We start from the raw sequence: 27,460 nt of genomic DNA, 5'->3' as shown, positions 1-27,460 counted from the left end.
GGCCTGCTAAGGCTGGCATACAAGCTTTTCCCCCACTTTTCATTTAACAAAACCCTGAACTTATAAGCTGGACCCGGACAGACATAAACCCCTGATCTCTGATCAAGAATTCTTAGCACTGTTTTTCACCAAGGAAACAAGCTGCAGAGATAAAACAGGCTAAGGAGGCTTGTTCCTCTGTGTCTACCCAGAGTGTAGGGTGTGGGATTTCCTTGGAGTTAAACAATCTCTTCACATCCTCCACCAAACACTGGGCTTGTCTGGCTCCAGCTGTAGAGAAATGTCTGGAAACTCAGGTCTGTTCCTTCTTGGGAAGGTCAGAGTAAAGATGGCAAAATGAACAGGTCTAAGGCACTGCCTTTACCAAATCTTTCCCCACCATGGTTCAAGTCCAACCCTGATCTTCTGGGAAAATAAGATCACTTTTTTTCCTGGTATGTTTATTTGGTATCCTGGGAAGCCCCTTTAACTGGGATTCATTGCTGCATTCTGGAATACCTTTGAGAGCAAATAGGGAGGTGGAATCCTCTTGTAAGATTTGATGAGATACTTGCTTTGCTCAAGGCCTTACTTTAAATCATTACTGCCTTAAAAACAGAAAAACATGGAATTTGTCAACTTCTCCTACTTAGATTTTCCTAAGGCCCAGAACCATCTACCTGCATTTTTAACTTGTGGACCTAGTTATAAACTCCCTATCCCAGGTTGAAGGAGGCATTAACAGAAGCAGCTTACCACATCATCTTCTGTCCAAGCACCAATCTCAAAGGAAGGCAGCAGCTGCATGGGAAATATGAATGAAATGGGGGAAAAAAAGAGGAATATTATCATTGTCTTTTTGGCTTATCCCCTCTTTTCAATATTTTAACTCTGGGCCGATGTTCTGGCTTGGTTCTTTCTGCAGGTTATGTTGAATGGAAACCAATTTTCCTGCCTGTTAAGAGGAATTTCTCAAGTTTCTAAGGATGGTGCCCACAGAAGCCAATCGAGTGCATCAACCTCTCAGTAACAAGTCACTGCACCTGGTGAACTGTTACAGTGGGATTGCACATCGTGGGATTTTCCTCTCTTGGTAGTTGGCACATTGAGAGTAGTTTTACCTCCCACAAGAAGGCCTTGGAAGTCGAGGAATTTCTGACGTTTGTCAGACACCAGAGCCTTCTTCGGGATTCTCAGTCAACACGGAGATAATTTGATTTTATTAATGAAAATTCCAAAGCAACCATTTGGTAACTAGATATTGTAGATGCTTATTTTTAGAGGGGAATTTCCAAGTTTTAACTAAATGTCTTACTTGCACTATATTTTTAAAACCAAGTATTAGAAGGACATGTGAAATCGGAGCTGCCCGAAGGAACTCAGGTGGTAGAGTTGCTCTAACTAAAATTAAAGTAACCACCCTCCCCGGCAAGTGTACAAACACAAAAGACAACTTTTCAGAAGGACTCCCACCTGGCCATTTTCAGAGTCAAAGGGCTACTTGCTTCAATATATGTTCCATGGCCACAGACTAAGTAATAAATATTGAGGTGGCCAAAAAGCTTGTTTGGGTTTTTCCATAACTTCTTACGAACATTTTGACTAACCCAATACCTGCATAATGTGGGGGAGAAAATCTGTGTCTCGTGACCTGAATTAGTTTCCTTTAGCCATTATCATCCCTGGTGGCTCAGTGTAAAGAATCCACCTGCCAGTGGAGGAGATGTGGATTAAATCTCTGGGTTGGGAAGATCCCTGGAGAAGGAAGTGGCACCTCACTCCAGTATTCTTGCCTGGTAAATCCCATGGACAGAGAAGCCTGGCAGGCCATAGTCCATGGGGTCAGAGAAGAGTCGGACACAACCCAGCAACTGAACAACAACAGCCATTACTTGTAACTAACTCTAACTTGCCAGAATGGTTGGACTGCTCATGAGATAATGTGGCAAAGTGTCTTTCAACCCCTGTTACACATATTTTCTGTGTGTGGGTGAGTTGAAAACAAAAGTTGAATTTGGTTACTTTTATGATTATGTAAAAATCAGAGGGTGGGTGACTAAGGCTTCTAATCTGCAGGTGTTTTTAATTCACATGCTCAAAACCTTGTTAGGAAAGTCATACCTCTACTTTCAGGGAGTCTTTAATTTAAGGGGGTGAAGCAGGCATGGATTTTACTTTTGGAGGAATCCACCTTCATCTTAGTTTCCTCAATGCCCAGCAGAATGCCTGGCACATAATACCTGGTAAATCTTTGTTGAACAATTTGTTGAATGAGTAAAATTGGAGGCTGCATTTACTACAAAGCTAAATTGTCTGGTATACACTTCAGCATCTATGGCTATACCATGGAAAAAGAATGTTTCATAGACTAACATGGGGATGGAAGGGACAGTGGCTTGAGCTGGCACAGCAGGGTAAGGAGAAGAGAGGTGACTCCTGGATAGGAGAAGCAACAAGGCGGGAAACTGACAGTGGGGACCAAAGAAGGATAGGCATGTCACATTTGCTGACTGGAGCTCCAGTTACAGTGTATGCATGTCTCAAGATAAAGGGGAAATGTAGCCAACTCTAGGGGGCTACACAGAATTATTTTAAAAGCCCACTAGTTACAGTGAATCTGAATGCATAGAGTTAGAGATGTAGAGATAAGTTGCAAGCGTACAAATCGCTACCACTGCATGTATATTCCACCACCCCTATGTGCTTCCTACAGGGCTCCCCCATCCTCCTCTGAAATACTTCATGTTTGTAGTCACAGGCGCTCATCTGCTTGAATAATGCAAGAAGGAGAGTGACTTGAGAAATAGGACCGAAAACAGAACTTGATCAAAGAAAACACATGACAAGTTTTATTTCTTCATGGGGCAGCTGTATATAGCTGCAGAAACATGTCATTCCCCTTTCCCATCACAGGATCAAATGTGAAACAAGGAAATTATTTGATTAGTTCAAGAAACAACAGACTGCATCTCAGAGATGCTCCCTGCGTCAAGGCTGGCCTTACAGGGAGTGGGTATGTATGCAATGTTTTGATTTTTTAATACAATCCCCAAATGTTGCACTCAACAAAACTGATAAATATTTCTTGAGTAAAGGTTGTAAGTGAAACAACTAATCAAAACCAGCATTTCTGGTTTTCATGTCAGAAGGAGAGGGGAAGACTTCTCTTGAGCTCTGAGAAAGGCTTATCAAGATGACGCCAAGGGAAGGCATTGAATGCAGGGTGAGCCCTCACTCTGGTAGGATTCTTGCACGCTGCTTGCAAAGATCAGTGAGAGGAAGGCTGTGGAGCCAGGCACAGCTTCAAGATGGTTTGAGTTTGGCAGGATAGGGAAGAAGAGTTAATGATCTCCAGTCACAGAGTGGCTTTCCCTTTCCTTTATGTCTGCTGTAGCTTGTTAACATATCAGTGTTTCTGCTGGAGGGTGAGTTCTAAGTCTTTCTGTCTCTCTTTGGGGATTGAAAAAAAAACAAACAAAACCATTTACCTCGTGACTGCCCCATCACTTTACAGTTTCATTATTTACACTCCAATTGATTTCAGGAGAGAAGAGCTCACACTCATGGGCATGTGTGTGACAATGATTCCTTCAAAGTATGTTGGGAATCCAATCTAACAAATCTCTGATATACACAGTCACACATAACAAAGGGATTTACTGTCAAAACGTTTATTGCAAAATGGAGTCTTGAAACAAAGGAAAGCAAAGAAAAGTTCACATCAAAATGAAATGTATGACACCAACTTGGATTTCTGAATACATAGTGGGCTTTCTGTTGGAATATCAAATTCCAACAATGAACTCAATAACTGAGTAGTCTTACCACACAAGAGTAAAATTTAATCTTCCATACAAACATGATACAAGATTTTGGCGTACGACTTGCTCAGAATAACATTGCGATAGAATATTTGAGAAAAACGTTTTGTTTAAAAAAAAAACAATAAAGTGATCATACCATCTATTCAAAGCTCACACTCAAAGAATATAAATATTTTCTATCATTTAGTACAAAAATTTTAAAACAGTGCAAAAGCAATATGTGCAGTGTATTGTATCTGACATTAAAAGATCTATTATTCTGCACACCATATAAGACAGTCAATGTAGGTGCCTGAAATTCTAATTCTGAAGAAAATAATCACATGCCAGAAAGCTCCTCACAGGCAGTGAATGGAGCGCCAACTAAGCTGGAGTCCGAGGAAACATAGCTAGTTGCCCAGATGTCCTGATAGCCTCATCAGAGAGGCTGCAGTTAGAGCTATCAGGCTATGCTACAATCAAAAGAACAGGACAGATTCTTCTCTCTGGCAATGCTTAAAATCTACACAGGAAAACAGTCTTATCCCAAAGCAGCAAAAGGTACCTGATTATAGAAAAAGTATGCTCTATTATGTATACGGAATAGTAGATTCTGCTAGTCTCAAGAGGCAGAGTGTCAAAAGTCTAGTATATCCAAAAAAAAAGAAAACCAAAAAGGATCAAGGTTTAACTCAAAATAAGTTTTAAAATGATCTTTCATGAAATTCTTACCACTCCAATGAAACCTCTGGAAAACAAAGTAGTGTACATCATAGTGCCATGAGAAATCATTTTAGATCTCTCCCAAACCTTCCCCCCACCCCCAATTCCTTGATTTTCATGGGGATCAAGTTTGAATTCCCCAGCTGGTGTTAAAGTCTAACAAATCTACTGCGTATTAAAAATCACTGGCTATAAAATGGCCCTCAACATTTCCAGAGCATCAGAAACAAGTGTGTCTTCAACCTCTTCCCATTGGTTATTTATGTAAAATATTAAAATGTGATTTCTCTTTAAAAAAAGAAGACTGTTAAAGAAACATGTCCTTTTAAGTTAACCTGACTACTTTGCAGAACTGTAGCTACCTCAGTGATTTTTTCTTTTTTATTTATTGTGAAAATAGTGTAACAGGAGACTGACACCTTGCCCCTCTCTCTTAGTAAATTTAGCTGTTTCATAAACTTTCTACCAGCAATCTTAAGGGGAAAGAAACAATTCCCACAAGTAAGGATTTAAGGTAAATGACATGAATCGACAAAATTAAATTGTATAAATAGTTGTAATTCTGAAAATGCATCTTTTGACTTGGGTAATTACGTTTATGGGGAAAAAAATGAGATGTGAAACTCTACAACCGCCAGGTTTAGCTAAGTTTCTCAGTGAAGGAAGGGACAATGCCATGGCTTTTTGTATTTAATTGTTTTATTGGGTGGGACTGGCACATAAGATTTGGGACAGTGGGCACTAAATATACTCCCAGACAACCAAAAATATGCCCCAGCATCACCAAACACCATTTGGTGACAGTGCTATTGTGCTTGAGAACCACTGAGAGGGTGTCATCAAATTCTGCATGATCAGCTTTATGAGTAAAGAAAAAAAGATAAAACAGTAGTTATATTTTCAGTTGTATGGCTCTGATAATTATTACCACAATTTGGAGTTTCAACTGTAATTGTGAGTCTTCATATTTCTCTTTTTTTTCCTAGTTGATTTTTATTGGAGTACAGTTGATTTACAATGTGTTAGTTTCTGCTGTACAGTAAAGTGAATCAGTTATACATGTAGCCATTTTCTAGAATCTTTCCTTGTATATAGGTCATTATAGAGTGTTGAGCAGAGTTCCCTGTGCTATACAGTAGGTTTTTATTAGTTACCTATTTTATATTCTGTTTCTTTAACTCAGATTCTCTTTATAAATGTACATTTTTGTAAGTCAGGTATTTGGAAATAATTCTAACACCAATAATTTACCATTTAAAAAACTGATCTGAAAGGTAAATTAAAAGCTGTATAATTAACATCTTCATTCGAAATGAAGATGACTAATGACTAATAAACATTTCTTTTTAAAATTAATAGGGCCAATAATAGAGTCTAAAGTCTTCTAAATCATCTTCATAGATTGTATGAGACCACTTTAAGATTCTGTTTATATGATACAGATTGAAGGAATGTTCAAAACCCTAGAAAGGACACTGATTTGGAACAGAAGTAAAATAGCCAGTGCAATACAGTAATTATCTATAGCTCAATGTTAGGTTAGAAGATTTCAAGCTTATCACCGAGGTTATCAATTCTGCTATATCTGGAATCTTTGTAGTTTCTTGATGGTAGATTATTGAGCTTTGACCATCTCTGGAATATTGGTCAGGAAAATGGCACAGTTGAAGAGATTAGAGAAATATTACCTGATTGATGGTAAGCCTATGGCTGTGTGATTACCCTTCTCTTTTGGCCCTATTTGGCTGCTTTTATTAATGCAAGAAAATCTTACGTAAAATCACAATACATCTAATTGCTATAAATTTTAAAAAATGTAAATTTAAAAACCATCCCATTCATTTCACACATTCTAAATTTGTTGCTGGTTAGTCTCAAATGAGAAGCAAGGTCTACATTCCTACAGAGGTACACAGATCCCCAAATCTGCCCACAGAGATTCCATAATCAGTGAGGCCCTTCTTGACCACACTGGCAAGTCCGCAAAACTCTCCTATGAGCCACCTCCTCCTTCTCTGCTGCGTGTCCAGTGCCCACTTAAATGTTTACTATACGATGCATTTGTTCTGTTTGTTGTCAATCTCTACTCACTAGTATGTAAACTGTGTGAGGGCAAAGATTTTCATCAAGCCGTTCCCTAGAATGGTATGGGGCACAGAGGAGGGGCTCGAGAACATTGGTGGGATGGATGCCTTTACCTTGGCCTGGAAGACGTGCAACGAGAGGCTCTGAACTACCTGGTCTCTGGCCCTCCTTCAATTACAGGGTCACAGAGCCCCAGGGCATGCTGGGAAGGCAGGAGCTGAAAACCATCCCCTCTGCTCCACTCCAAGGTCTGCTTGAGTGGCTTGGCTTGAATCAGGGAGGACTCCTGAATGTCTGAGTGCAGACAGGACGCCTGTTGATGTTTGCACCTGTCTGTCACCAGCACTGTACTGTGCCGTTACGGGTATATGGGTCTAAGTTTGCATAGACACAGGAAGTGCATTAGATTGGCCATGTGGGGAGCCCATCTTCTAGGGAAAACATTTATGGCTTCTTTCTGTGTTTGCCTGGTCTATGGGTGGTAGCAGGGCCTGCAAACACCTCAGACTAGGCAAACCTTGCCACGTGCATGGTCTTCAAAGGGCGTCAGTGGATCGCTCACATAGCTTACATTCTAAAGATGTTTGCTTTATCTTTCCTGAAAGTTGTTCACTTTAACTTTCATCTTATCCTACTCAACAAACACTACTTGAAATTGATAGTTTCATTTTCCAGGTTACAGAGACCACTTATTTTTCAGTGTCTTTTCACCGACACAGTTAACAGTAGCTAACATTAACTGACCACTTACCATGGGCTTGGTATTGTGTTAAATGCTTTATGTCTATCATTTCATTTAACCCTCACAACAATCCTTTGAAGTAGGTACTATTATCATTCTCATGTTAAAAGATGAGCAAATAGACATACAAGTTAAATAATTTGCCCAAGATTGCACAGCAATTTTTGAATCACAAGCTGATTCCAGATCCTTCTCTTTATCACTGTTCTGTACTGAGTGGTCTACATTTCATACCCAGAACATTTCATTAGTAATTTTCCAAATAAAGCAAACATAGCACATTGATCATTTTATGATATTTTCCTACCCTCAATGGGGATTAGAAACATGTCATGCTTCAAATTCCAGGAGGCTTTTTATGATCAAATATACTTAGAAACAGTGTTAGATAATATCTATGATAATATCCTTTCTTAAATCTCCTATAAAAAGAACCACGCAAAGTTCCTTGGGTTGATAGTCAAATGAATGGCACTACTTTCAAACTTAGACTGAAGAAAAGTCTTTGTTCTTTTGCCTTTCTGTATATATATATACACACATATATATATGTATAATACAAATTTTTTTAGTTTTTTTTTAAGTGTTTCATAGTTTAAACAAGCTTTGACAAATCTGTGACAACATTTTGAAAATATCTCTCTGGCTAGCTAGGTTTTCAGAGCAGCATCAACATTTACTTCTCTTTAACACCAGCATAGCCGAGTCAGGGATTTTTGGTTTTTTTTAAAGACAAATCTGGAAAGTTTTATCTGCTATAAAAGGATCCTTCATTCTGCACTTTTGCCTAAGTAAGGACAGCTTTTTATAATATTTAGTTCCCTCTTTAAAATATCTCTACATGCATTTAGAATCCAGGATTCTCATACCCTTCTGGAAAACAGACACATGTATAACCCCTACGGCACCATAGTAACACTCACACTGTCTGGAAGTATCCCTTATCCTCTCTTTCTCTTTGTATAAAATACTTCGTATAAAGTGTAAGCTAAGCCTTAGATGACAGTGTGCTGTTAAGAAGCTTCTAGGGTGAGTACTGGTATGAAAGTACCACATCTGATGCTGGTTTCAAATTAGAGTATTTCTCCTGCAAACATACTATTGAGAACATCTCTTGGGTCTCACTCTCAGTATTCTTAGCACTTAGGTATTTCTGTAGAAGTATTTGTTACAACTTCTTTTCATCTCAATTTTTTTACTGTTGGATTTTTCAGTCACTATCAATTATTTCTGACGGTACTGTATATTTACATAAGGGAAAAAAATGTAGTATGTTACAAGAAAATCAAGTGTCAGAAAAGAATTAGCGGTTAAGAGTGATTGTCCAAAATGTAAGTTTTTTGAAGCAATTGGATAAATCAAATCAAATTGTAAAGTATTCATTAAAAAAAGCCAGAATGTCATTAGTTAAAAAAAATGCTATATTGCATATAAAATCACAAGTTTCTATAATCAGGCACCACATATGCTGATTCATTGAACAGACCTTTTTGGCTTAATTCCCCACCCCCTTTTCCTGTAAGCAAAGACAAATCAAAAGTAAAATTGTAAAGAAATGACAGTTATCTAAATGTGATTGGCCTAAAAATGCAGTGCTCGGTTTTCTACCTCATCACTGGTTTTTGTACAGACTGAGATAACAAGCTTCTTTTGTTTTCCCGGACATTTTCCATTTTATTACTTTGCTTTCTGCTTTCATTCACTATTATTATCCATGTCATTATCCTCCTCATCACCGTCATCGTCATCATCATCGTCACCTTCTGACAAGTCAAAATCACTGAACCCCAGGGCCATGTTGACCTTCTTCCCCCTTCTCTTAGATGTGGTTTTGGAAGAATTCTGCTTGGCTTGCATGTTTATCTGCATCCCAGAATGCAGCACAGCTCCTGCTTTGTTCATTGAGAAGATATCCCCAAAGCCCATCAGCATCATGGCCTGCAGACTTTGGTTCATGCCATGGCCCTCCCCGTTACTTGTTGCTGTGATCTGACATGACATCTCTGCACTGTTTGACTCCTCTGTCTTAGATTCAAAGTAAGACTCCTCAGACATTCTTGCAGCAAGAGGCAAGAGAAGCTATCATGAGGGAAGAAAGGACAGAAGTAAAAAGAGAAATTAGGACCAATTTATATCAAGGGAACAGATACCACAAAATTAATGGCTGCTGCATGGAAAGTAAATGATTAGTGAAACAAATGTAGGGGATTATGTGAGAATTTATTAATGGCAGGTTTGGCTCCAGCATGTTTATCATGATTTATAAATGACAGAGTAGATCACATCAAAGTTTGCAAAGCACTATAGCAAGCCAAATTCTCAAATAGGAAGGAACTTGTAAGTTTTAAACCCTCATTTTGCAAAAACAAAGTAGTTTTTAGAATTTCTCTGAATTTTTCCCAAATTCATATGGAAAAAGTTAACTATTATATTAATGAAGAAATTAAGTAGAGATTAATCTTGAGTAATAAAAAACAAAACAAACAAGAAACCGTGTACCAAAGAAGAAATGCTTAGAGGAAGCATAAAAACAGTTCAGTAGTCAATACAGTTCTAGGGAGATCTGGGTCGTTACCTATCTTTTTAGCTAGATTAAGTATCTGACTACTAAAAAGGAGTCTAGAATTCACTTGTCTCTATTATTTAATACAGGCAGATATATAATACTAGTTATCCAATTTATGAAGTAATTCACTTATAAACAAATTTTAGATCATCTCTGACATCTAAGTATAAACAAGTATGTAAATATCTGAAAATTGGGAGGACAGGAAACTAGTATTAATTTAGATTGTCACCTTGGTCTCTATCTCTACAAGTTTCCTTCTTTTTTTTCAGAATTTTTTTCTAGGAATTCTTCTCATAATGGATAAAGACATTTTCAATCTTACATAATTATTTTAAACAGCCAACATATTTCCATAAATGTTGTTCATACACACTTCAGGAGTAGAACTGTTAGGCTTGGAAAGAGTGATGGTCTCTTCTTTTGAGAAAGAAGCAAATTAAGACATATTTTTGATGCTGTGTAAATAAGGGTAAATTTATGATAAAGTACAAATAATATAACTCTGGGATGATCTTAACATTCTGTAAGTAAAGGTCAATTTCCTAATTTTTAAATTAAAGTTGGAATTGAATTCTATTAAAAAATCATCTTAACTTCATTAGGAAAAGACCTCTATAGTTATTAGTTCAATAAGAACTTCACATAATTCAGCTAAAAATCAGCAGCTACATAGAAGAAATTGTTTTAAATCCTTTAAGACCAGAAACAGGCTATTCCTTTCCTTGCAGTCAAATTTCCCAGCCTCTCAAAGTTTTTTTCAATTGTTACACATTCTCAGGATCTCTTTGTTGCTTATCTACTTTATTATTTCATAGGTCCTTCCTCACATTATGTTAAGATCTCAAAAAATGCCTCTCAAATAAGTTTTATTTTTAAAAGAAGTAAAATTTCTACATCAAGCTACAAGAATTGTTAAAAATAAACATTGTTCATATTTGTATACGGAGAAACCATCTTCCCAAATATCTTTAACTAGTGTTTTAATTTCAGGAAAGAGAAGACTGTTCTTCCTTGAAATAAATACAATAAAACATTTTTTTATGATGTTACTTAAATATCAAGTTATAAGATGAGGCTACACAGTCTCAGCTACTGAGTCTCCAGCCACTTTCTTTTAAAAAGGTTTATTTTATCCATCTCTCAGAAACCTCATTTAAAGTCAACTAGAAACTGATGTGAGGATAAAAGAAAAAACCTACTTATAAAATACCTGAGCACAAACCTTCTTTCCTTCAGAAATACCAGCTCTACGCAAAAGAGACGTTAAAAGCAAGTACTGTACAGAAAGAAAACTTAGCCTCACAGGTGAAAAAAAAAAGGAAGAAAATCTCATTGAGATTGTGCTGCATGCTGTCCATTGTTAGAAGGTAGCCCTCAGAGCAGCTCCTTTACAGAAAGTTTTCTGCAGTTAAAACACAAGCATACAACCTACCGTGCACTCAGCTTTTCATGATTTATTACACAGCTGCGTTACTAATAGCAATAATGTGTGCAAGGCAGCCCATAATTTCTTAGCAAAACTAATGCCCGTAAGCCAAAGAAAGGTTCTAAAGCATACTTTAATGCGTCCTTTAAAGTTTTTTTTTCTTACAACGCTACATTTAGAAAGAGTCAAGCCATGCAGCGCTTTATAGCTTAAGATTTCAATGTACTTAAAAGCCCCCACAACTCTCTTCAGAAGGTGGCCATATTTTTGCTTCTCATCAGTTCTGGGAGAAGCAATGTTCTCTTGCAGATCCTTAGCGTAATGCTTTCTGAGTCTGCCAGTTCAACCATAACAGGAAGCTTTCCTTAATTTCTTTCTTGAAAGCCAAGATAAAATTCACAGAATTTACAAAATGTGGTACTGTTTTAATACCACAAGACAGTCTTACCCATAACAACAAGTAAGTTTACTTACTCAGTTCCTTACTTTGGGATTCCCTGGATAACCAAAGTCATTTTTTAAAAAGTTAAATCTGATAATAAACATTTAATTTCACTGTAGGTTCCTTTTTTGGATATCAGGTTCTTTCTCCACATAAATCGGAAAAAGAGGCAAACTATTTTACTCTTTAGACACTGTTAAATACTTTGCAGTTGGGCACTGACTGCTTAATGGAGATCAAGACTTTTAAAAATAGGAAAGTTTTTTGAAGGTCACAAATTGAAGAACATTTAAGTATTTGGGAGGTATAATCACCCAAGTAACTATCAAACATGAATTTAAAATATATAACAAGTGTACTTTTAATCATTATTTCTTGTGATCTTAAGGTGGGTATATATTGCCCATTTAAAACCCTGGAAAAGTCAATGATAAATTTATACTTAATTCTTTAAATAATAAATTATTTAAAATAGGGAAGAATGTTCTCCTTGTTTTCTAGAGTAACTTTTCTTACATTTATTAGTTATTTGTACCTCTTCTTTTGTGAATTATGTACCTATAGTCTTTCCCCATGCTTCTGTTGGTGTCCTAGGTTTTTTTAAAGTTATTTCTGTGAGCTCTCTACATTTCTGTCTTAAATATTTAATTTTACAAATTTGTAGTTTGTTTTTATTTGAATGTCATATTTTTGCAATACAGAATTTTTATTTTTTAGTAGTGAAAAAAAAAACAGGAAAGAATGGTGTAATTTGACTAGACTTTAATATATCATGTCAACATATAAGCTCAAGTTAAGTGTATAAACAATGAAGTTCTTAAGAAGAATTTTTATCTTAATCCAAATACAAGATTTGGAAAAAACCAAGATATTTCTTGGCAGAGTAAATACTTGAAGCTTGTCCTGAGAGAACTATTTTCCCACTTTTTTGCTGCCCATGATCATGACCCTACATTGAGTAAGGAATATTAATACTCGTCATTTATAGATCATTAAGTTAGCTTTTAGAAGGAAAACTGGTTAAGTTCTGACACATCAATGACTTTCTCAGACAGCTAACTGCCTTGGTGTAGTGTTTATGAATTACTGATAGACTCACTCTAAAGAGTTCATCTGCCTCAAGGCATAGGCTCTGGGGACCTGATGGTGCAAAGTACACTGCAGATGGTGCAAAAATACACTGAATTTTATTTTTGTAATTCTAACATACACACACACTGACAGAGTAACAGTTCTCAGGGACAGAGCCAGAGACAGGGTAAGCTTTTCTTCTACATTTCTGGAAGTTTGTTAATTGAAAAGAGATAGGAAGCGCTGCTCAAGTATGAATGCAGGTCCTCTCATCACAGCGCGAGGCGGCAAATGAGGCGGCGGCAGGGGAGGAGGCGCCATGCTGCCATGCTCAGCCAGTCTCCTGAGTGGGGGTCAGCGAGCCCTGCAGGGAGCACTCACCGGGGTGTTGGACTGCTCTGTCAGCTTTTGCTCCCACATCTTTAGCCGTCTTTCTCGTTCTTTGAGCTCCTGCTCTTTAAAGCTGAGGTCACGTTCTAGTTTCTTCAGTCTCTCAAGAGTTGCTTCAATTTCACACCTGCAGGAGGACATAACTGGTTTAAATCTCAACTTTGCTCAAGAGGTGTTATGTGCTGAGGGGTCCATCACGATGCTTAATCAAAGGAAAAGGCTAAAACCTGTGCTTTGAAACCAAACAGTAAATAGCGAGGAGAGCAAACCAGTCCATCCTAAAGGAAATCAACCCTGAATATTCATGGGAAGCTGAGTTCCAATACTTGGGCCACCTGATGCAAAAAGCCGACTCACTGGAAAAGACCCTGATGCTGGGAAAGACTGAGGGCAAGAGGAGAAGGGGATGACAGAGGACGAGATGGCTGGATGGCATGACTGACTAAATGGACATGAGTTTGAGCAAACTTTGGGAGATAGTGAAGGACAGGGAAGCCTGGAGTGCTGCGGTTCATGGGGTCACAAAGAATAGGACACGACTTAGTGACTAAAAAACAACAACAACAAACTAGCAAAGAACAGGACATCTTTCATATCCTTCAAAATCAACACAGAAACTAGCTTGGAAACATAAGTTTGGAATACTTTCTCAAAGCAGTGAAGAACCACTGTCTGGGGCCTGAGCCATGGAACTGGTGTTTAGTCATTTAATAAATGCTCATGGTCTTCTGGCTCTACTGTACATCAGCTTATCTTATATTCATTACAGCCCCAAGAAACAGGTATTAATCTCGCATAGAGAGAGATGGGAAAATGACACTCTGGTTAGATGATTACTGTCACTCCACTCAGAAATTCACCTTAGTCTATTCACTGGCTGAGTAACTCCAGCAATCTACGGATTAACCTGACTCAGTTTTGTCAGCTGTATGGGGTGGTGGTTACCTTTTATCGGGACCCTTCAAACTGCCTGATCCTAATAATTGTCTGGGCAAAACATACCACACAACATAGATTCCTAAGACCCTTCCTCCGAGCTCATGATTGAGTAGGGCTGGGGGACTAGCCCTAGGAATTTCCATTATTTGATATGAGTCTGCTTTTACAATCAGGCAAGTGTGAGAAATCCTGGATCAGATGAACTCTAAGGTTCATTTTAACTCTAATAATTTTAAAAGCAAGTTAGTTCCCTTCCAGACTCTATGCGCTGACCTGTCTCACCACCTGGAACAATATGTCCAGTTACAGAAACCTGTCCTTGACAGAAATTAAGGCTGGTAAGATGGCTCAGTGTAAGTTTTTTCTCCTTCAGGGCTACTGTTAATGCTTAGGTCTAAATTATGCTCCGAGAGTTGGAAGTTCTTTCCCGCGAGTTTCTGCAGACCTTCTGAGAAAAGCAACAGTAATGAGAGGCTGCGAGCAAGGAGAGACAGGGCGGGAGAGAGGACGGGGGAGAAGACGCAGAATGAGGAAGGGACTAGGGAGGCGGGAGCTGCTGAGCCAAAAGCTGCTTCCAGGTGCCCTGAGACACACCTACCTCCATGTCAGACCGTGCGATTCGGTTTGAGGTCTTGACTACGGAACTTTGAAGCCCCCAGATCTAAGTTAATAGATATATGCAGCCCAAGTCTGCCTTTTTATGTCCAGGGAAAATCAGAATAGATGGTAAGTAAATACATGAAAACAAAAAGGTGTAGGTATCACTTGACCAAATCCAACTCAGGGAACAGCTGCTGAGGTGGATCTGGACTTGGGTCACATATTTTACTTCCCAGGCTGTCTGCAGAGCAAGGGAGGCCAGGAAAGTAAGTGTAAAAGCATCTGTTGTCAACCCTCTGTCCCATTTAGTGGTGCCATTTGAAAGTTACAAAACCATGTAAGTCATACTAGAGTCCCTAAAGAAAGGCAGCAAATTGATCATCTTTCAGAATTATGACTATCATAAAATCCAAATTTTATATTTCAGACATAATATTATGCCCACAAATAAGTGTTTTTATTTTTCAAATGGAGGACTGAGGGGAAAAAAGAAAAACTCAGTGTAGATCTTAGGTTAAACTTAAGCAACAGAAAGGAAAGAAAGAATGAGTCGTCTTCAGTAAATAAGAGGGTGAGAAAGGAGGCGCAGAGCTGGGCACACGGGGCTCTGGGAGGTGGCAGGGGCCTGGCTGCTGTCAAGCCCTGTCCCAACTCTCCTGCCAGGGGGGCTGAGCTCACTGATGTCCTTGCTGATCAGGGTAAAATGGCCAGCACATTTGATTTCACTTGTAACTTAAGCCTAGGATTCATCTCGAGTTACAGCTCTGGGGGCCCACTCTGATTTTGAGCCCTTCTGGAAAACAGATCAACAGTTAAGTAGCTAGGTAAGCTGAGAGCTGCTGCAGAAAAACACCGAATGAGCAGGCTTCCTCAGTCTGTGTCTTCAGGGTCAGCTCCCATACACGACTTTCCCAGAAGCCCTAGGATCCTGACAGCAACGATCTTATGCCGTAAGAGATGTAACCCCAATCCGGCTGCTGCTGCTGCTGCTGCTAAGTCACTTCAGTCGTGTCTGACTCTGTGCGACCCCACAGAGTCAGCAGCCCACCAGGCTCCTCCATCCCTGGGATTCTCCAGGCAGGAACAGTGGAGTGGGTTGCCATTGCCTTCTCCTACCCCAATCCAGAGGGCAACACAAAACAGCTGCTCCTCTGGCTGTCCCCACCGTTTTTCTTGATGCATTTTTTGCATCAAATGCATTGGTTGATGCACTTACGTAATCTTCCTGGTCTGAAAATAAAGTTTGTATGTTTTAAGTTGATAGAAATTATGGTTTTTCTCTTAAACCAAATCCACTAAGACTGACTTCAACCACTATCAGTTTTCCGTATGTCAGAAACAGGCAATGAACTATAATTATATTCTTTTAATAGAAACTTACTTTGAAATAAAAGATCAATTCATAAAAGCAGCTATATTATATACATTACAAGATAAATAGATAATATATTATGATATTACACTTAGTGTTATATATATATATTTATTAAATGAATTGTGCTAAATCCAAATCTCGAAGGTTAATTTTTTAAAATCTTTATGTTTTTTAAGAAAATATTTGGCTGTGCCAGATCTTAGCTGGGCCATGTGGGATCTAGTTCCCTCACCAGGGATGGAACCCAGGCCCCCTGCATTGGGAGCTCGAAGTCTTAGCAATGGGACCACCAAGGAAGTCCGTGTAGTTTGTTTTTAAGAAGGTGTGCTAGAGTGAGTATTTTGATCACCGAGGAAGAGTGCAACCAGCAGAGTGTTTTGCCAAGAGACAGGGACCTGGACACTCTCCACAGCACCATGGAGCTAATTCAGTGCAGGTGACCACAGGCCTGCAGACAATCACATGGGGCAATGAGAGCTGAAAACGTGACCAAGAGGACCACACTTTCTGTTTTAATGTTCGTGGCCACTATTGCTAATCATAGGAAGAGAAACAAGATGAACATGTGATGAACAGGAAAGGTTCACTAGACACTAGATTTCTTTCCTGTCATTTATTAGGTTAAAGGAAAGGGCATAGTTGATGTGGTTTTTAATAACCTAGTCTTAAAAAGAATTTTCAGAATAGTCATTTAATTTTCTAAGACTAGATGTTTCATCTGGTTTAGGTGTAGAGGAAGCTGATCAGCAAACAAGCATTTGCCAGAAATGCCAGAGCAGGACAGGAGTCCAACCTCACTGAGACTCGTAACTTCCTACACATACTTTGGACCCTAGACGCACGGTTTCAGGCACCAAATAAAAGTCAGCGGAAGGAGAGGAGCAGTCCGTTGAAATGTCCAGGTGACCTGAAAAAACATTTTCTTCTTGTCAACCCTTGGCACACACAGTAGGGTCATTGTTTTCCCTAAGTCATCACCTAAAACCATCACGGCCTGTGATGCTTCTCGTTGTTACACGGGAATCAATCGAGTCAAGTGAACACTGCACGCTAATGAGCAGGTGGCCTGACAATGGCCACAAGTGCAAGGGCAGCACCACCAGTGTGTACCACGCGGGCCCCCGGGGTCAGGCCCCCTGGTTTCCATCACAGGTATGATCTCAGGCGGGTTGTCCAACCTGCCGATGTCCTGGGTCTTGTACCTGTGATGTAAGTTAGGGTTGCTGTGTGGATTTAAAAAGATAATCCAAATAAAATACAAGCATCTGGTTAAGAATGGAATAACAATAGCTGTGTTCATTATTGTTACTCATTAGTATTATTATTCCCCACAGTTTTAATCAATTGCCAAATTCAATGAAAACAGCTCTGCTGCCTCTTAAAGTATAGTTTAGTGTTTCTGGTAAAGATATATATCCTTTCTCCAGCTCTCAGGATTAACTAGCTCCTGAAACAGAGTCAATGAGGAAGCACTCTGGGCAACTGCTTGCCTTTTATTAAAATACATTAATGTATTACCAATTTTATTTCTCTCATCTTTTTAGCTTGAAACATTAAAAAAATATTTGTTATTCAACTAATCCAGGGTTATTGCAGAAAAAAGATAATATTGAACCTTTTCTACTTTTTTCTATGTGCACATATATGTACATGTAAATATGTTTTTTATTTTAGAACAAATGAAATCATTCTGAACATACTGGACTGTAGCATTGATTTTAAAATCATTTATCAGATCTGTATATAAGACTCAACACTGTTTTGTGTATGGAGCTATCATAATTTTTTAAGTCATAAAAACCACACACACAAAAAACCAAATCAATCTTGTTTCCTTGAAGCTCACTTCCAGTTTTATAGTTCTAAAGGTTGTGATAAACAAATGCCCATACAGTCTCACACAACATTCTCATTTATTTTCTTAGGGATGAAATGGCAGTGGGAGAGGTGTCTGATCTGTACAGTCAAACTCCTCCAGAAAGGTATTTCTCCCCCAGAAAAGTGTGAGGAAGTTTACAACACCAGATATTTTCCTGATATAAATTTGTGCCAATCTGATGAATAAATTGTGTTCGCTTTTATTTGGCTGCTACATGAGATTGAATACTTTTCACATGTTTATCGACCCTTTGACTTCTTTTTTTGTGAAATACCATTTCAGGTCCTTTAGTATGATATTTTAATTAAAATGTTACTTTAAAGACAGTTTTTCAAGTGTAATCTGGGGGCTTATGGGAGCTTTTCGAAAGTTAGACTGGTTTTCAGAATAACATTAAGGCATGATTTACCTTTCTACTCTCATTCTCACAAGTGTATTGACTTTTCCACATGCTTCCTGACATGGGACAGCACCACAAGCTGAATGCAGAAGCAGGATTAATTATTGTTTTTCAGATGAATCAATAAGTACCTATTTAAACTTTTTTCTCAGTTCTGATTTTGAATGTAGTAAATACTGACAGATGTAACTCATTTAAACAAAAGCCCTTTGGAGTCCTCAATGATTTTTTCAGAGTGTGATGGAGTCCTGAGACTAGAAACTTTCAGAAGAACTGATACATCAACTAGGAAAAAAAGCTGTAACAGTATGGCATTTGTCTAGGAAATTTATTGATGGTGGGTATTGCTTTTGGTCTTATGGAGGTTTTGCATCTTAATACAGAAAACTTAGCAACCTCCCCCTATTTTCTGGTTGTATTGACATACTTTGAAGGCTCCCTAGCTCATGGATATTAATAGTAGTATTAAAATCCTACTAATCCTTTGGCTAAGAGATCAAACAGCAGTTCCTCAGGGAATCCCTTTATTAAGCCCTCAGACTAGATTAGATTTCACGGTTTTATAGTCTCAGACCTCCAGCACTGTCCTGTCATAATACTTATCAAAATAGTCATGAAAAAGTTATTTGTATATTTGTATTTAGTAATCTAATATTAAACTCCAAGTGCATTGTTACTGTTTTGTTCAACACCAGAGCCCATACCTAAAGAACATCTTTTCCCAGCAAAGGTTTAATGACTATCTGAATGAATGAATATAAGAAGCACATCTATCAAAGCAAACAAGTCAACTTACATGTTTCTATCCTCTTGTGTAATATGGCGATGCCTTTTAAGATTATTACTACTATGGTATTTCCTTCTCCAAGTATTTGTTGAGCAACCGCAGTGTTCAAGACATGTTCTAGATACTGCAGTTACAGTGATGAACAGAAGAGATGATCTGACCCTCTTGCATGTTAGCCAGCAAGACATGCTGTTATTGAACAACAGACTGCAGAACTACTTATTAATTTCAAAAGAGGGTATGAAGGAGATGCTCTCAGGGCACATAAAGTGGAACCTCAGTGGGTCTGGGGTCAGGACACACTTGCTTGAAGGAGAGCTGTTTTCAGCCACTATCTGAAGTAATATGAATCAGAGTCAAGTTGGGTTTGGGCATCACGGCTGGTATGCTGCTGAAATGGGATGAATTTTATACAGAAGAAACTGCATTTGAAAGGATTCTGTATGAGGGAGAAATAGACACGTGTTGAAGGACCAAAGCCAAAAATTAAGGGGTAGAATGATACTCAAGATAAAGTAAGAGCACAGAGGGTGTCGTGAATCTTGTTTTTTGGCCTTTGTCCTTGGGTTATGGGAGCTCCTTATACTGATTTAAGGGAAGTGATCTGATTAGATGTGTGCTGATCTCTTACTGTAGGAAACAAATATTACTAACATGTTTTGTTAATTTTTTGAGCCCAGAACAAAGTTCTTCATACCTAGACTCTAGCAAACAGTATTACTTTTGTATTACTAAGTAAAAATTCATTTTAACTCACTGGTCCTAGAGATTCTCCAAGAATTAAAAATAAAGAAGGTTATTGTAAAACACCAAACAGAAAGCCCCCCAAAATGTGCAATCACAGGACTAAACAACTCCGTCATTTTTAAGTGCCTGTAGTATTCACTTGCTATCGGCAGGTGGCGTGAGGCGTCATGTTACCACCCATAGCTATCAGGAGCAGGCTGAGTTACTTAAATCTCTGCTGAGTCAGGGAGAAATAATGTCAGAGTCCAAACATGCTATTTATATTTGTACATCACGTGACCTGGCTCAAATGCCTCATCTCTGGCTTACTTCTTCCCGTCACACAATACAATTCTCTCATTACTAAGTTTGTTTACATTTGACAAAATGTAATAGGATTTATAACATTGAAAGTTTTATTTTAAAAGTGTTTTTACAGTCTCCTTACCTCTCCCATCAACAGAAAAAGTGCTCTGCCTATTTCCAAGCAGACAGTATTTTTATTTCTCACGGGACAGAGGCCAAAGTTTCCTAACGGGGAGTGTATACAGAAGGAATGTCTGGTAACTGCCTTTTGTTTCAGAAGATACTGTTTCAATATTCTTCCTAAATGCTTAGATATATGATAAAGCAACAAGCTTAGAGGAACACTGTTTGCTTACATATGAGACGGAGAGCTTATTCAATCTCCAAAACTTTTTAACATAAAAAACACAGAAAAAAGCCCCAATTTCTAAGAAGTTGGGACTGTCATCAAGCTCCCAGGTTCTCTTCCTGTCCGAAGCTAGTCACCCACAATCCCGTGAAGCCAGATGATGTAAACTGGTGTGACAGGCACCTACCTCCATTCTGCTTTGTTGTGCAGGAATGAGTTACACTGGTCAGAAAGCTTCGAATCGAGCGACATGGACTCCAGGATTGAAATGATTTGCTTGAAAGAAGGCCGTTTCTGAAGAAGAAAAAAATAATCACTTGTTGGGACTTAGGAAAGTAGCTCTTTAAGAGAAAATCCGCAAGCATAGTAATAAGGTCAAATCACCATAACAAAATAAGATATGATGTAATATCCTGATTTTGCTTTTTCACAACTGTCAGACTGCATAGGAATCATACTTATTTTCAATCAATTATTCATAATAGGCTCAGATGTAATTTTTCTATTGTGTTGTCTAAGGTTGGACTGCTTACAGTATTTTTCCAGGTAAGGGAAGTACTAATTAGTTCTCTTTCAGGTATGACTAAAGACTCCTGAAAGGAAACAGTTAAGTCTTTTAGAAATCTATCTATGTGATAAAGCAAGCATAGTAAAAGTTAACGGTAGGGTCTGGGTGATAGGGGTCTTCCTAGTGGTGCTAGTGGTAAAGAACATGTCTGCCAATGCAGGAGACATAGAGACATGGGTTGATCTCTGGGTCAGAAGATCCCCTGGAGGAGGGCATGGCAACCCACTCCAGTATTCTTGCCTGGAGAATCCCATGGACAGAGGAGCCTGGTGGCCTACAGTCCATAGGGATGCAAAGAGTCGGACAAGAATGAAACGACTTAGCATGCACGCATGCCAACACTGGGTGATAGGTATACCAGTCCTCACTGCAAAATTCTTTCAACTTTTTTATAATAAACTGTTGGAGGAAAATTATTTATCAATCTAGCAGAACTTATACAATTTCCTAAACCAGTTGCTCAGAGAAAAAATTCCCCAATTTTAAAGCCATCATAACTTCACTGTTCTCAATGTTTTTTCCACAATATAACTAGCTTTGGTGCTGGGAAACTCTCAGGTACTGTTTATCAGAAATTGAAAAAGCAGTGGTTAGGTGTATTTCTTTAGCTAGCAAAAACTACCCTAGTCTATTTCTTTAGACTTTAGCCAAGGTGGAGACAAAAGGTTAAAACAAAAACGGAGAAAGATAATAAAAGGGTGATGCACATTCTCTCTTCATCACACCTCATAATTATACCATTTCTGAACAAATTACAGTTGCAGCAATTAAAACATGCATTTTAATTTAGGAGCACAAAAACAAGAAGAAAGAATGTTGAGGTGGCTTGCTCTCAGGACTTGAGTGTTTCCTACATTAACAAAGGTAATTTTTTCTTAGGAATATAAAACTGGAATATTTATTCTGAGTCTGCCATTATTGTCCTCTTTCAGGGTGTGTGTGTGTGTGTGTGTGTGTGTGTGTGTGTGTTTTTAAAAAAAGGGCGTAGGTAGCTAAATGTCACTGATGGTACATTAAGCTTTGTAATGAGCAAAAAGTGCCTTAAGTTGGAAGTTTGAAAAAATTATATTTGTCTTTGAATGTGTTCCCATTTTAATTTCTCCATCAATGTGTTAGGTAGCAACAGGGAAAATGTTTTGTTTGTACAGGAGCTAATTATATAATACATATAGGATTTTCATTTTTCATGGAAAAGCAGGAGGAGCTGACAAATTTTCAAAGAATAATATTTTTCCCTACACTTAATCATTCTTGAGATAAGGTAAAACTTTTTTTGTAATTGGATGGCAAGTATCCCTGGAAAAATCTTTATTTCCTATTTAGAATATGCTCCCAGATGGAAATTATCAAAGTGAACATTCAGAACATAGCAGCAATGTAGAATCATATGTTAATATTTCATGAGTATTTTGATCACAGAATACAACATGTGGTCTAGGATCTTCCTCCAAAGGGGCTTAGCTTCCTTTTATGTATTATGTAGGCTCTGCCTACTTAAAAAGGCACAACCAGAACCATTTATTAAGCATCTGTATACATTATTTGTTATCTTCATATTATAGGTAAGGAAGATCAGTCTGAGGAAAATATGAATTGCCCGGTATCACACAGGTAGCAAGTTACAGAACCAGGGTCTATTCTCTTAAATCCTTCAAAATATTTTATTTATCACATGAGGGTAAGATATTACTTCCTATCAAACTTGGAGCTTTAACTATTGCTTTGTCCTTTTTTAGAAATGTCATTTTAGAACTTGAACTAATACCCACCTTTACTTCCTTCTTTTCTTAAAAAAAAAAAAAAATTTTTTTTTTCTTTTTTTTTTTTTCTGCTTTTTATTTTTTTATTTATTTATTTATTTTTTTTAATATTATTTTATTAGTTGGAGGCCAATCACTTTACAACATTTCAGTGGGTTTTGTCATACATTGACATGAATCAGCCATATAGTTACACGTATTCCCTATCCTGATACCCCCTCCCACCTCCCTCCCCACCCGACTCCTCAGGGTCCTCCCAGTGCACCAGGCCCGAGCACCTGACTCATGTATCCCACCTGGGCTGGTGGTCCATTTCACCATAGATAATATACATGCTGTTCTTTCAAATTTTTTTTTTGAGTACCTGATCAAACCCATTGGAATGACCCAACATTTATCTAATAGCAGTTTTTTCTCTTGTACACATTTCTACCTCCTTATTGCAAAAGAACATATTTCTACAGGTGAGCTGAACATTTTAATCTATGTGTTAATACTCTATAGACTCTAAGGACTGAAAATAAAAATAATTAAAATATGTTTTAACCAACTACTGCTGTATCTATGTGCATAGGGCTGGCACCAACTTCTGTTTGAATTGCTATACACTTCTAGCCAGAGAAGAATGCCCTGGTGGCTCAGATGGTAGAGTCTGCCTGCAGTGCAGGAGACCTGAGTTAAATCCCTGGGTTGGGAAGATCTCCTGGAAAAGGAAATGGCAACCCACTCCAGTATTCTTGCCTGGAGAATCTCATGGACAGAAGAGCCTGGCAAGCCCGAGTCCATGAGGTCGCAAAGAGTCAGACATGACTGAATGACTAACCCTTCCTTCCTTCTAGCCAGAAAACTAAAACATGCCTCTCAGGAAGTAAACCTTGGTCTGGCCACTTTCGTCAACAACAAATTGTACATCTACTTGCTAAATTTACAGAAGATGCTATAGGGAAACAAAGAAAAACTAACTCTCTTCCCTCATGGAGCCTGTAATCCATTCAGGAAGAAAAGATATTTTAAAAATTGCAACAGCACAAAATGAGGCAGTAGCCCAGACTGTGGTTCAGGAAAAGGAGTACTTAGTATGGGCAGGGGAGACAGGATAACTGGGGAAGGCCTGATGAGGTCATCAGGAGGGGAAAGCAAAGAAGGAAAAGAACATCTTTCGGGAATAAAGAAAGTGTGTAAGGTATGTCTAGAGGAGAGAGCAATGACTTAGAAATGTGAGCTGGAGGCATAATCAAATTGAATATAAAAGGGCATATATTAGTTGTATTAGAATAAAATGCCGTGAATTTAGGAGACAAAAAAAAAAACTGATCTAAACTTTCTTCATACTTCACAGTGCTAGAAGACAAGATTCCTCTGGTATTAAAGAAGCATCAGCTTACTACCTGTTAAAAAGACATGCCAGCTTCATGGCATCAACTCTGGACCTAATGTCCTTATTGTGTAGGTGTTTACACTATCATTTAATTAATATACCATAAATGTATATTCTTAGAATTTTAATTAACGTAGTACAGAGTTATAGATTAAGAAATTAAAAACCTGCTTTGCATACTGAAATATAATTACAGTTAAAGTGATCTAGTTGCATTCATCTAATTTAGCACTAATAATTTCGGGTGAAATTTCTAATTGAGTATCAGAGAGAAAGGGCTTCCCTGATAGCTCAGTTGCTAAAGAATCCACCTGCAATGCAGGAGACCCCAGTTTGATTCCTGGGTCAGGAAGATCCCCTGGAGAAGAGATAAGCTACCCACTCCAGTATTCTTGGGCTTCCCTTGGTGGCTCAGCTGGTAAAGAATCCACCTGCAATGCGGGAGACCTGCGTTTGGTCCCTGGGTTGGGACGATCCCCTGGAGAAGGAAAAGGCTACCCACTCTAGTATTCTGGCCTGGAGAATTCCATGGACTATGTAGTCCATGGGGTTGCAAAGAGTCAGATACAACTGAGCGACTTCCACTTTCACATCAGAGAGAAAAATACTACCCAAATGACCAAATATGCCACAATGGATATATAAGTGGTAGCATATGAAAAGATTGTATTTTAATCATATAAAATAAATATTCTACAGAAAGCTTGCAAATAGCTACTTATAATTGCCACCGGATTAGTTGCAAAGTGCAGGCATTTCTCTTCATGCTTAAAAAGCCCCATATTCTGCAAAATCACACACGAAAGTAGGGCCCACAGAGGGGCAAGACAGACCATTCAAAACCTATCAACTTTGTCAAAAAAGTTCATAAAACAATAGTAATCCTAAACAAAAGTACTAAACAGTTTACAAATTGTTAAATTTTTTAATAAAAAAAATAGTAAATGCAGGACTCTAAAAAGGGTGAAGGTCGTTTGACGAACAGGAGTGAGAGCAGATTGAGCCTGCTGGTTTATCAGGGCCAGGGTGAAATGCACAAGGCCGGGGAGAAGCGGTGTCTTGGTTCTGTGTCTGTTGCTGAGATACTGGCCACAGTGATGTGCTTGGAGTTCAGTTGTTCTCACTTGTGGAATGGAACAGTGTGCTTTACTTACGATTCACCCTGAATTGTGTGATACTAACACGATTCCCATACTCACCAAGTGTTTCTGAGTTACTTCGTCTAGACAAACCACAGCTTTCTGTATCCATGGATTCAACCAACCAGAGTTCAAGTTGGCTGTCGAATGCGAGGAAGTATAACCCCAGTTGGGGTTAGGGAAGGATCGTGACTGAATCACCCCATTATATATAAGGGACTTGAGCATCCATGGATTCTACTGGGGTCCGGAGACCTCCCCTAAGGAGATGAAGGGAATGGCTGTGTGCATTATTACCATCCATTCTTCTTGAAGGTCATATAGGGACTGGCTTTAAATTAAGGAGGAAATTCCATTCTCAAGTCTTTTTTTTTTCTTTCTAGATCTATCTTTTAAAAGGTCAGTTTGTGATACACTTATTTCCATGAAAGACTGCAGAAATTTGAACTTTAAAATTTTAGTTCTTTTCTTGAGGCTATCTCTCTTATTCTAATATTTCATCTGTGAGGATCCTTTTTATTTTTAAACTTTTTATTACAGCAAATTCCAAACATACCCCAAAGTAGAGAGAACACCCTCCGTATACTTATCACTCCAAAAATCATCACGGCCCATCCTACTTAATCTATACAGTTGTTCATTTCCCTTCACTGTATTTTGAAGCAAATCCAAGACTCGCCTATCATTTTATCTATAAACACTTCCGTACGTATGTGACAGTCTTTTAAACCAGTCTTCGCAGGGAAGGGAAATGGGCCATTTGTGTTTGAATGTGATAACCACATGAGAGCCTCAATTTTGGAATTTTTCCAACTCTATTGTGATAGCTTAAAAACCATCACTGAAACTCCACAGGGAGTACGTATCGAGCTTCTCTAGAGTGCTGCTTTTGCATGGTCTTTGGTTAGAAAGGCAATGTGGTGGTCGCGCTCTGTAGCGCAATGGACAGCGCATTGGACTTCTAGTGTAGAGAGGCAGTGTGGTGCGGAGGGTTAAGGGCAGGGACACACGTCACTCAGCTCGGGTGCAGCCTCCAGCTCCACCACTTACAAGCTGGGTGGCCTTGACCTCACTACTTAACCGCGCCTTGGTTCTTCATGTGTAAAATGAGGATACTAACAATGCCCAGTTCATAGAGATATTCTGAGAAATAAAGGAGTTGATATGCTTAAAGTGTTCAGAACAGTGCCTGGTTTATAATAAGCATGGTGTGCTAGTATTTATATAATGTGAAGGTGCAAGAGTTATTATTGAAGATTAAAAACAAGGAACAAAATTCTTTTTTACTGACTCAAGAATGCCAAAGTGCTGTAAGAAAAAGTCAGTAATGAGATTGTAGGTCTCATGCCAAGAAAATGTCAGCGGAAAGCCTTCACAGTCGGTCTGGGGCTCAAAGGAGCAGCAACCCTGTTTTGCCCTGTAATGAATTTGATTAACCCATATTTTAAAAACTCAAAGTCAGACAATCAAGTGAGACAACAACAACAACAACAACAACAACAACAAATATATATATATACCTTGGCATCAGCTTCCCAACACTGATGTAACAATTCAGCAAAACTCCTGGGGCAACTGCTTGGAATGGTTAATCTCTATAAGAGAAAGAAAAAATAAGCCGAAACAAAACAAAATACAGGCATTTTCTCATTAAAGGAAGGAAATACTAATTGGAAGATATGAAAGAACTAATTTAGTAGCATACACAAGACATGAAATTTAAAACATCATTTGATTAACATGTGACTGGAGAGAATTTATGTTTAGATTCATAGTACCGAATCTCTAATGACACTTTACCTTTTCCTCTAAAGAGGAATCATAGTGGATGAAGAAATCAGGTTCAGAACAACAAATGCAACAAAATATAGAATCTGGTCAAAAGAAACTACAGTAGGAGAGGGGCAAGTTAGAACTTACATAAATCTAAACCATGAACCTATCACTGTATTTTTATAGGTAACTATGAAAATTGCAAATAGGCCAGGTAACTAGGAAACCAGTTAAGCTTTGGCAATAGGTGT

At 38.4% G+C, this 27,460-nt stretch overlaps 1 protein-coding gene across 4 annotated transcripts in view; it reads right to left on the bottom strand.

The window, feature by feature from the left end:
• MAP3K20 (mitogen-activated protein kinase kinase kinase 20) overlaps window positions 1-27,460 on the bottom strand; it is a 171,022-nt gene that overhangs the window by 37,110 nt on the left and 106,452 nt on the right. For 3 of the 4 annotated variants that reach the window (XM_065931774.1, XM_065931775.1, XM_065931776.1), the window contains exons 9-12: window positions 26,957-27,031; window positions 20,779-20,885; window positions 13,222-13,357; window positions 736-780 (exon numbers count right to left, since the gene is read on the bottom strand). In XM_065931774.1, the coding sequence (XP_065787846.1) occupies window positions 736-780; window positions 13,222-13,357; window positions 20,779-20,885; window positions 26,957-27,031 (363 nt within the window). Of the gene's footprint in view, window positions 1-735; window positions 781-3,634; window positions 9,412-13,221; window positions 13,358-20,778; window positions 20,886-26,956; window positions 27,032-27,460 lie in introns of those variants that run through there. The other variant, XM_065931777.1, reaches the window with a different exon arrangement.

The sequence above is a fragment of the Muntiacus reevesi genome, chromosome 3 (assembly GCF_963930625.1).
Source record: "Muntiacus reevesi chromosome 3, mMunRee1.1, whole genome shotgun sequence".
Lineage (NCBI taxonomy): Eukaryota > Metazoa > Chordata > Mammalia > Artiodactyla > Cervidae > Muntiacus > Muntiacus reevesi.
This window is presented reverse-complemented; position numbering and strand designations above follow the sequence as displayed.